Source organism: Ranitomeya variabilis, chromosome 1 (genome assembly GCF_051348905.1).
Source record: "Ranitomeya variabilis isolate aRanVar5 chromosome 1, aRanVar5.hap1, whole genome shotgun sequence".
NCBI classification, from domain to species: Eukaryota; Metazoa; Chordata; class Amphibia; order Anura; family Dendrobatidae; genus Ranitomeya; species Ranitomeya variabilis.
The window spans coordinates 323,254,058-323,266,254 of NC_135232.1; the positions used below are offsets into that span (position 1 = coordinate 323,254,058).

At 44.7% G+C, this 12,197-nt stretch overlaps 1 protein-coding gene across 3 annotated transcripts in view; it reads right to left on the reverse strand.

Annotated features, from left to right (window-relative positions):
• Window positions 1-12,197, reverse strand: part of NFATC4 (nuclear factor of activated T cells 4) — a 138,305-nt gene that overhangs the window by 18,844 nt on the left and 107,264 nt on the right. For all 3 annotated transcript variants that reach the window (XM_077298254.1, XM_077298264.1, XM_077298247.1), the window contains exon 6: window positions 8,142-8,282. In XM_077298254.1, coding sequence (XP_077154369.1) covers window positions 8,142-8,282 — 141 coding nt within the window. The remainder of the gene's footprint in view (window positions 1-8,141; window positions 8,283-12,197) is intronic.

The window sequence follows — 12,197 nt, forward strand, 5'->3', positions numbered from 1 at the left end:
CACCGCTACACGGGAGTGGGAAGAGAGTGGCCAAGTGCCAGAATAGGCGCATCTTCCAGATGTGCCTTTTCTGGGGTGGCTGGGGGCAGATGTTTGTAGCCAGGGGGGGCCAATAACCATAGACCCTCTCTAGGCTATTAATACCTGCCCTCAGTCACTGGCTTTACCACTCTGGCGGAGAAAATTGCGCGGGAGCCCACGCCAATTTTTTCCGCGATTTAACCCTTTATTTTACAAGCTACAGCGCCCAAACTTTGCACATACACATTACTAACATTAGTAGTGTGGAATATGCAAAACAAAAGGGGATATGAGATGGTTTACTGTATGTAAACCATGTCTCATATCATGTCGGGTTGGGGAAGGAGAAATGAAAAGCCGGCAATTGAATTACCGGCTTTTCACTAACACCGCTGCGTATTTCTCGCAAGTCACTCTGCTGGTCCGTGTGGAATCCGTATTTTTCTCGCCCCCATAGACTTTCATTGGCGTATTTTTTGCATAATACACTGACAAACGCAGCATGCTGCGATTTTGTACGGCCGTAGAAAGGCGTATATTACGGATGCGTTATATACGGCTGATAGGACCTGACCCATTGGGAATAATTGGGCCGTTTGTTAGGCGGGTTTTACGGACGTATTTTATGCGCTCTTACGTCCGTAAAACTCGCTAGTGTGACGGCAGCCTGATAGGACCTGAGCCATTGGGAATAATTGGGCCGTTTGTTAGGCGTGTTTTACGGACGTATTTTATGCGCTCTTACGTCCGTAAAACTCGCTAGTGTGACGGCAGCCTTAGTGCGAGTTTCTCTGTTGCAACAGTTGCACATACAGTACAGACCAGAAGTTTGGACACACCTTCTCATTTAAAGATTTTTCTGTATTTTCATGACTTTGACAATTGTAAATTCACACTGAAGGCATCAAAACTATGAATTAACACATGTGGAATTATATACTGAACAAAAAAGTGTGAAACAACTGAAAATATGTCTTATATTCTAGGTTCTTCAAAGTAGTCACCTTTTGCTTTGATGACTGCTTTGCACACTCTTGGCATTCTCTTGATGAGCTTCAAGAGGTAGTCACCGGAAATAGTTTTCACTTCACAGGTGTGCCCTGTCAGGTTTAATAAGTGGGATTTCTTGCCTTATAAATGGGGTTGGGACCATCAGTTGTGTTGAGAAGAAGTCTGGTGGATACACAGCTGATAGTTCTACTGAATATACTGTTAGAATTTGTATTATGGCAAGAAAAAAGCAGCTAAGTAAAGAAAAACGAGTGGCCATCATTACTTTAAGAAATGAAGGTCAGTCAGTCCGAAAAATTGGGAAAACTTTGTAAGTGTCCCCAAGTGCAAGTGCAATTGCAAAAACCATCAAGCGCTACAAAGAAACTGGCTCACATGAGGACCGCCCCAGGAAAGGAAGACCAATAGTCACCTCTGCTTTTGAGGATGTGTATCCGAGTCACCAGCCTCAGAAATCGCTGGTTAACAGCAGCTCAGATTAGAGACCAGGTCAATGCCACACAGAGTTCTAGCAGCAGGACACTTCTCTACAACAACTGTTAAGAGGAGACTTTGTGCAGCAGGCCTTCATGGTAAAATAGCTGCTAGGAAACCACTGCTAAGGACAGGTAACAAGCAGAAGAGACTTGTTTGGGCTAAAGAACACAAAGAATGGACATTAGACCAGTGGAAATCTGTGCTTTGGTCTGATGAGTCCAAATTTGAAATCTTTGGTTCCAACCACCATGTCTTTGTGCGACGCAGAAAAAGGTGAACGGATGGACTCTACATGCCTGGTTCCCACCGTGAAGCATGGAGGAGGAGGTGTGATGGTGTGGGGGTGCTTTGCTGGTGACACTGTTGGGGATTTATTCAAAAGTGAAGGCATACTGAACCAGCATGGCTACCACAGCATCTTGCAAGGGCATGCTATTCCATCCGGTTTGCGTTTAGTTGGACCATCATTTATTTTTCAACAGGACAATGACCCCAAACACACCTCCAGGCTGTGTAAGGGCTATTTGACCAAGAAGGAGACTGATGGGGTGCTACGCCAGATGACCTGGCCTCCTCAGTCACCAGACCTGAACCCAATCGAGATGGTTTGGGGTGAGCTGGCCTGCAGAGTGAAGGCAAAAGGGCCAACAAGTGCTAAGCATCTCTGGGAACTCCTTCAAGATTGTTGGAAGACCATTTCCGGTGACTACCTCTTGAAGCTCATCAAGAGAATGCCAAGAGTGTGCAAAGAAGTCATCAAAGCAAAAGGTGGCTACTTTGAAGAACCTAGAATATAAGACATATTTTCAGTTGTTTCACACTTTTTTGATAAGTATATAATTCCACATATGTTAATTCATAGTTTTGATGCCTTCAGTGTGAATTTACAATTTTCATAGTCATGAAAATACAGAAAAATCTTTAAATGAGAAGGTGTGTCCAAACTTTTGGTCTGTACTATATATGGCCTGGCGTTAGTGAAGACTGGCTTTATACAATGAGCAGGTGGTGAGGTTGTATGTATGAAAGCTTTTTTTTTTTTTTTTTAGAAAAACAGGTATATCCACTTATAAAAACAATATATTTTATTTCAGATCCATAAAAAACAGTTCTGTCGGCTCATACAGACATCTTTGACATTGCTGGCTGCCCTTAATCACAGAGATCTCCATGACTAAGGGCGGCCAACAACGCTGGAAATGCGTCAGATATGTCTGTATGAGCCAACAGAGCTGTTTATTATGGATCTGAAATAAAGCACATCATTTTTATAAGGGGACGTACCTGCTTTTCCTCCAAAAACGTTTTCTTGCATGTCACTGCTAGGCAGTTTGATGTCGGTGAGTTCACTCCTTACACTTTGTATTTTCTTTGGAGGTTGTATGTACCTGACACGTACAGTTATGCTCAAAAGTTTACATACCCCAGCAGAATTTTTGCTTTCTTGGCCTTTTTTCAGAGAACATGAAACTTTTTCTCCATTCATGGTTAGTGGTTGTGTGAAGCCATTTGTTGTCAAACTACTGTGTTTTCTCTTTTTAAATCATAATGACAACCCAAAACATCGAAATGACCCTGATCAAAAGTTCACATACCCTGGTGATTTTGGCCTGATAACATGCAGAAGTTGACACAAATGGGTTTGAATGGCTGCTAAAGGTAACATCCTCATCTGTGACCTGTTTGCTTGTAATCTGTGTGTGTGCATAAAACTTAGTGAGTTTCTGGGATCCAGACAGACTCTTGCATCTTTCATCCAGCCACTGATGTTTCTGGATTGTGAGTCATGGGGTAAGAAAAAGAATTGTCAACGAATCTACAGGAAAAGGTAGTTGAACTGTATAAAACAGGAATTGATAATGCCAGTCAGCAGCGTTCAAACTGTGCTTAACAAATGGAAAATCTGGGGCTCTGTAAAAACTAAACCACGGTCAAGTAGACCAACAAAAATGTCATCCACAACTGCCAGGAAAATTGTTCAGGATGCAAAAAACCCCCCACAAATAACCATCAGCTGAAATACAGGACTCTCTGAAAACTAGCAGTGTGGCTGTTTCAAGATGCACAATAAGGAGGCACTTGAATATAAATGGACTGCATGGTCGAGTCGCCAGAAGAAAACCATTAGTGCACAAATGCCACAAAGTATCTCTCCTACAATACGCAAAACAGCACGGAGACCAGCCTCAAAACTTCTGGAACAAGGCAATTTGGAGTGAAGAGACCAAAATTGAACTTTTTGGCCACAACCATAAATGTTACATTTGGAGAGAGGTCAGAAAGGCCTATGATGAAAGGAACACCATTCCTACTGTAAAGCACGGGGGGTTGCTGATGTTTTGGGGATGTGTGAGCTACAAAGGCACAGGAAACCTGGTCAACGTTGAAGGAAAGATGAATGCAGCACGTTATCAGCAAATACTGGAGGCAAATTTGCACTCATCAGCCCAGAAGCTGCACAAGGGATGTATTTGGATGTTATAACATGACAACAATCCAAAACACAAGGCCAAGTCGAACTGTCATTGGCTACAGCAGAACAAAGTGAAGGTTCTAGAGTGGCCATCTCCGTGTCCTGACCTCAATATCATTGAGCCACTCTGGGGAGATCAAGCAGTTCATTCTTGACAGCCCAGGAATTTACAGGAACTGGAGACAAGAAGAGTGGGCAGCTTAACCATTTGAGAAAATAAAGAACATCATCCACAACTACCACAAAAGACTTCAAGCTGTCATTGATGTTAGAGGGGGCAATACATGGTATTAAGAAATGGGGTATGTGAACTTTTGATCAGGGTCATTTGGATGTTTTAGGCTGTGATTATGATTTAAAAAGAGAAAACACAGTAGTTTGACAATAAATAGCTTCACCCAACCACTAACCGTGAGTGGAGAAAAAGTTTTGGTGTTATCATTCATATTCTCTGAGAAAAGAAAGCAAACATTTTGCTGGGGTATGTAAACTTTTGCGCACAACTGTACATGCACATTGGGAGCATACAATACATAACATATATATATATTTTGTCTGTACCAATTTGGGGGCTTTCCAACTTTGGCTGCTTGTACAGGATAGGCCATTTATATGGATACACCTAAATAAAATGGGAATGGTTGGTAATATCAACTTGCTGTTTGTGGGACATAGTATATGGGAGGGGGAAAACTTTTCAAGATGGGTCGTGACCATGGTGGCCATTTTGAAGTCGGACATTTTGGATCCAACTTTACTTTTTTCAATGGGAAGAGGGTCATGTGACACATCAAACTTATTGAGAATTTCACAAAAAAAACTATGCTTTGCTTGGTTTTAACTTAACTTTATTCTTTCATGAGTTATTTACAAGTTTATGACCACTTATAAAATGTGTTCAAAGTGCTGCCCATTGTGTTGGATTGCCAATGCAACCCTCTTCTCCCTCTCTTGACACACTGATAGCAACACCACCACAGAAGAAATGCTAGCACAGGCTTCCAGTATCTGTTGTTTCAGATGCTGCACATCTCGTATCTTCACAGCACAGACAATTGCCTTCAGATGACCCCAAAGATAAAAGTCTAAGGGGGTCAGATCGGGAGACCTTGGTGTCCATTCAACTGGCCTAAAATGACCAATCCACTTTCCAGGAAACTGTTCATGTAGGAATGATCGGACCTGACACCCAAGATGGTGCACCACCACATTATAGGTGTCAGGTCTGAGCATTCCTACATGAATTGTTTCAGCATCTGAAACATTGGATACTCGAAGCCTGTGCAAGCATTTCTTCTGCAGTGTTGTATCATCTATTTCTCTTTTTCTCTGCCAATTTAAACCACATTTAGCATCCACATGTTTGGCATTTCTGTAGCAATGACAGCACACCTAGTTTACATGTGCATGTCTACAGAAGCATGAGCTGGGCACTACAGTGTACTGGTGACTAAAGTGTATTGGGTACTACAGTGGCAGTTTGCAATTTTCACTCAGCAACATCCACTACTGCTTGTTTCTGGGAAACACCAACGGAGTCAAAATCATCACTACATCTATAGATAAAGTCTCAAAGTAGTATAATTTCCAAAATTGGGTCACTTTATGGGGGATTCTGCTCTTATAGTACTCAGGGCTCTGTGAATGGAGTTCGCAAACTATTCTAGGAAAATCTGCGCTCCAAGAGGCAAATAGCACTCTGTCCCTCCCGAGTCTCTCCGTATGGCTAAGCAGTACTGTACAGCCACATATGGGGGATTTCTACATTTAGCAGAAATTGTGGGATAAATCTTTAGGCCATTTTTACCCATTTCCCAGTGTGAAAAAGTAAAAGCTGGGGCTAAAACAACATTTTGGTGGTAAATTTTTTTTTTCATGGCCCAATGGTATATTCATTGAGAGGTGTAGTTTGTAAAATGGGGTCACTTATGGAGGGCTCTGCCAATGTGACATAGTACCCCCAAACCATTTCAGAAATATCTGAACTCCAATATGTCTCTGCCTCAAAAGGAGTTTTAGACCACATTTGGCCTCAGGAGAAATTACAGAACACTTGTGGGAGGTTAGGTTTCCACTGTTTAGGCACATCAGGGACTCCCTGAATGCTACATTACAACCGCAAGACCATTCCATCAAAGTCTGCATTCCAAAACAGCACTCCTTCCTCTCTGAGCCTTGTCGTGCGCCCAAACAGTAGTTTTCCTCCACATATGGGGAATCTGTTTTGTTAGGAGAAATTGCACAACAAATATTGGGGTTCATTTTCTCCTATTACCCTCGTTAAAATAAAAAACTTGGAACTAAAAGATCATTGGTGTGGGTAAAAATGTGAGTTTTTATTTTCACAGCTCTAAGTTATAAGCTGCTGTGAACCACCTGGGGATTGAAGATGCTCACATCACATGTAGATACATTCACTGAGGGGTCTAGTTTCCAAAATGTGGTTACGTGGGGGTGATTTCCACTGTTTAGGCACATCAGGGTCTCTTAAAACGTGACATGGCATTTAAACCAATTTTGCACTCCAAAAACCCAATGGCACTCCTTTCCTTACAAGACCTGCAACCAAACAATAGTTTCCCCACATATTGGGTATTGGCATACTGAGGAGAAATTACAGAACAAATTTTGGGTTCCATTTTCTCCTGTTACCCTTGTGAAAATGAAAAATGTTGGGGTTAAGTAACATTTTCGTGAAAAAACTTTAAATGTTCATGGTGTTGCTTTTGGGTATTTTTTTTTTATTATGTAGACCCCTCAAAGTCACTTTAAATGTGATGTGGTCCAAAAAAAAAAGATTTGATAAATTTTGTTGGAAAAAGGAGAAATCGCTGGTCAACATAACCCTTCTAACTTCCTAAGAAAAAAAAATTATGTTTCAAAAATTGTGCTTATGTAAAGTAGACATGTGGGAAATATTTACTGTATTTTTCGAATTATAAGACGCACTTTTTTCCCCTAAATTTGTGGCGAAAATGGGGTTGCGTCTTATAGTTCAAATAAACCTTACTGGCTCTGTTGGAGCAGGGTCCCAGGGTCACTGCTGGAGGAGGCAAGAGTGGATCGTTGCTGCAGGCCACAGGCTGGGATGAGAGGGTGTTTGGAGGTGCGACAATGTGGGTGTTCGGTGGTGCGGAGGCCCCAGTGACATTTTGTGACCCCCGCACGTCCATGGTTTACTTTGCGGTGGGCTCTGGGAAAATGGCTGCTGTGGAGATCTCGGCACCAAGATCGTGGGAGATGTGATCTCAGCAAAAAGATCTCCATCTGCGTATGCGCCGCCCCTGGCAGCCATTTTTCCTGGGCCCACCGCAAAGTAAACCATGGAAGTATGGGGTGCTCCGGGCTTTCACAAAATGTCGGCGGAGCCCCCGCACCACCGAACACCCACAGTGTCGCACATCCCCCTTTCTCCCAGTCTGGGGTCCGCAGTATCACCCCACTCTTGCCTCCACCAGCAGCGACTCTGGGATCCCTCTTCACCGCAGCTACCACCCCGGTAAGCAATAAGATTGTGAGCATGTGCGAGTTACTGCTGTGTCACGTACAGTGCCTCCAATGACATGCCGGAGATAAAGTACACGTCTCCAGAGAAGTTTTTGAATTTTGCAAGATAAAATCTACCCAATGCCACAACAGTGAGAAAAAAAATGTTTTTATTGAGTTTATCTCTTCTGCCACTTTATAATGATTTGGTTAGTTTTCCATTTAATAAATGGTAAAATTCCTCTTTATGCTTTTTTTCTCTATACTTTAGCTTGGCTGGAAAGCCCTAGGCTGAAATGGTAAATTGTCATAATTGCTGAATCTATGAAAAAATTATACTTAGATAATAAATTACAGTAACTACTAGAGTTTAAACAATAGCAATATCAACCATTTGATATGACATTGTTCTTTCTTTCATAAAACAACAATATATTATTATTTATCACTGTGGTGCTAGTGTGTATTAGATTGATTAAAAAATGTAGTCAATTTTTAGTTGATTTTAGACTTTAATTTGATATACTTTCCCATTCTTTCTTGTTTTTCTTCTTATCTGTTTGATTTTTTTTTATTATCCAAAGGAAGAGGCAGACCTTTAGTTTCTGTATAATATTCTATCATTTACTTTCATTTGTTTTCTAAGGAAACAAATCTGTAGCTTGAATCTTACCTGGACCTTTTTCTATGAAGACAACTTTGGAGTCCGAAAGGAAATTGGAACCGCAGAGTAACAATTCTTCACGGCCATTGACTGAGCATGCACTGAGACTATAGTTTTCCACTTGAGGGAGCTCTTGAGCAGAACGCTGAGCTGTGTTGGAAAGAGGAAATTGAAGTGTTAAAACTCTAAACATTTAAGTATTTTCCATGGTTTCTGACCAAAGTTAATATATTCCTTCTCTTTTACTACTACTTCTTGGAAATCACTTATGCGATAGCAGAGTTTAATATATTAAATTTGTCATATGCATTAAGTATTATAAAATAATCACTGAATGCCAGGAATGGAAGTATCAGCAATTTCTTGGTGCACAAGAAAATATTTTGACAAAGCAACAATTTATTTTATATAGATTAACAATTAGGCCTGGATCATACATGCGAGAAATACGGCCGAGTCTCGCATGTTAATACCCGGCATTGCCCCGTCACTCGGGAGCGGAGCGTGCGGCCGAATAGCAATAAATGGAGCTGCACGCTCTGCTCTTGAGTGATGGGGCAATGCTGGGTATTAACATGGGAGACCCGGCCGTATTTATCGCATGTGTGATCCCGGCCTAAAGGGGTTTTCTGGTACATTAATTCTATTGACCATCAGATTGACAGGAATCTATTTCCTAGCACTCCCCAGCCTGTTTTCACCTTCCTTACCAGGCTAAATTTTCCAATTCTGACCAGTGTCCTTTTATGAGATTATAACTCTGAAACACTTGAAGATATCCTAGAGATTCATAGACTGTTTTTGTGACATATTGTACTTCATGTTAGTAGTAAATTTTAGACGATATGATTTGCGTTTATTTATAAAAATATCAAAAATTTGACAAAACATATGAAAATTTTGCAATTTTCAAATTTTTTATTTTTATGCCCTTAATCTAAATAGTTATACCATACAAAATAGTAAATAAATAACATTTCCCACATGTCTACTTAACATCATCATCATTTTTTAAACATAAATTTTTTTGTTAGGATGTTAGAAGGGTTAGTCACACTAGACCGTAATACGGACTGATGCTATGCGTTAAAAAATCGCATAGCACTCGGACCATTGTTAATCTATGGGGCAGCTCCTATTATCCGTTGTTTTCTCGGCCGTATTATACGTGCGAGTGAAATCGCAGCATAGTGCGTTTGTCGCCATATTACGCCCGAAATCTGCCAATGCAAGTCTATGGGTGCGAGAAAAACTCACACACCACATGGACCATCAGTGTGACTTGCGAGAAATACGCATCAGTGTTCTATAGAAAAGCCGGTAATTCAGTGCGGTGTACAGTAAAATCACACTGACAGGTTAGAATACAATAGATAGAGTAAATGTCTACACATAGTATAGGTAGATATATATACATATCTATAATATAACGCTGGGAGCGTCACTCTGTCCGAAGCCTTTATAGACTGCGCAAGCGCCGGCGCTATCTGGACCCCACAGAGTGACGCTCCCAGGAGATCGCGGTATGCGTAAGCACTGAACGCACACCGCGATCTCCAACGGAGAAGCAGGGACGAGCCAGGAGGGTGAGTATGCAATATTTACCTGTCCTCCGTTCCACCGATGCGCACTGCTCCATCCTCCACATCCTCTGCCTGTGACGTTCAGTTCAGAGGGTGCGATGACGCGCTTAATGCGCGCCGCCCTCTGACTGAACAGTCACAGCCAGAGGATGTGGAGGATGGAGCAGTGCGCATCGATGGAACGGAGGACAGGTAAATATAGCAAGTGCCGGGGGCCTGAGCTAGCGGCGACTCCGGCACCTGACCCCCACAGCGTGCCGGTGTCCCCGCCTGCTCAGGCCCCAGCACTCGGTGCCCAGCACAGCCACGCACAGCCGTCCGCACTCACCATAGCCACGCACAGCCGCCCGCACTCACCACAGCCACGCACAGCCGCCCGCACTCACCACAGCCATGCACAGCCGCCCGCACTCACCACAGCCACGCACAGCCGCCCGCACTCACCACAGCCACGCACAGCCGCCCGCACTCACCACAGCCACGCACAGCCGCCCGCACTCAGCACTGCCACGCACAGCCGCCCGCACTCACCACAGCCACGCACAGCCGCCCGCACTCACCACCACCATGCACAGCCGCCCGCACTCAGCACTGCCACGCACAGCCGCCCGCACTCACCACAGCCACGCACAGCCGCCCGCACTCACCACCACCATGCACAGCCGCCCGCACTCACCACAGCCACGCACAGCCGCCCGCACTCAGCACAGCCATGCACAGCCGCCCGCACTCAGCACAGCCACGCACAGCCGCCCGCACTCAGCACCGCCACGCACAGCCGCCCGCTCTCAGCACCGCCACGCACAGCCGCCCGCACTCAGCACCGCCACGCACAGCCGCCCGCACTCAGCACCGCCTGCACTCAGCACCACCACGCACAGCCGCCCGCACTCAGCACCGCCCGCACTCAGCACCGCCACGCACAGCCGCCCGCACTCAGCACCGCCATGCACAGCCACCTGCACTCAGCACAGCCGCCCGCACTCAGCACAGCCGCCCGCACTCAGCACAGCCGCCCGCTCACAGCACAGCCGCCCCCACTCAGCACAGCCGCCCGCACTCAGCACAGCCGCCCGCACTCAGCACAGCCGCCCGCACTCAGCACCACCACACACAGCCGCCCGCACTCAGCACAGCCGCCCGCACTCAGCACAGCCGTCCGCACTCAGCACAGCCGCCCGCACTCAGCACAGCCGCACTCGGGCAGTAGAGCCGGAGAGAGAAAGATGGGAGCAACATATGGCAGAATGGAAACAGGAACAGGCAGAATGGGTGCAGCACATTACAACAGAATGGGGGCGCAGGATGGGAGCAGCACATGATAGAATGGGGGCATGGGATGGGAGCAGCACATGACAGAATGGGGGCGCACACATGACAGGATGGGGGTGCAGGATGGGAGCACATGACAGGATGGGGCGCAGGATGGGAGCACATGACAGGATTGGAGCAGCACATGACAGAATGGGGGCACAGGATGGGAGCAGCACATGACAGAATGGGGGTGCACACATGACAGGATGGGGGTGCAGGATGGGAGCACATGACAGGATGGGGCGCAGGATGGGAGCACATGACAGGATTGGAGCAGCACATGACAGAATGGGGGCACAGGATGGGAGCAGCACATGACAGAATGGGGGCACACACATGACAAGATGGGGGTGTAGGATGGAGCAGCATATGACAGGATGGGGGCGCAGGATGGGAGCACATGACAGGATGGGGACGCAGGATGGAGCAGCACATGACAGGATGGGAGAGCAAAATGGGAGCAGCACATACCAGGATGGAGACCATATACCAATATAAATGCTCGCCACCCGGGCATAGAACGGGTTCAATAGCTAGTATATATATATATATATATATATATATATATATATGTAATTGACACACACACATATATATATATATATATATATATATATATATATTTATTTATATTTCATACAGAGCTAGATAGCAAAAAAGCTGGTAATTCAATTGTCGGCTTTTGCTAAATCCTTACCGAACCTGACAGGATATGAGACATGGTTTACATACAATAAACCATTACATATCCGTTATATTTTTATATATCCCTCACTAACAATGTTAGTAGTGTGTGTGTGTGTGCAAAACTTGGGAGCTCTAGGTGTTAAATTAAAGGGTTAAATCACGGAAAAAACTGTCGTGGGCTCTGGCACAATTTTCTCCGCCAGAGTGGGAAAGCCAGTGACTGAGGGCAAATCTTAATAGCCTAGAGTGGGACCATGGTTATTGGATCCCCCTGGCTAAAAGCATCTGCCCCTGGCCACCCCAGAAAAAGCGCATCTGTAAGATGCGCCTATTCCAGCACTTAGTCTCTCTCTTCTCACTGCCCTGTGGCATTGGCATATGGGGTAATAAGGGGTTAATGTCACCTTGCTATTGTAAGGTGACATTAAGCCTGGTTAATAATGGACAGGTGTCAATAAGACACCTATCCATTATTAAGCCA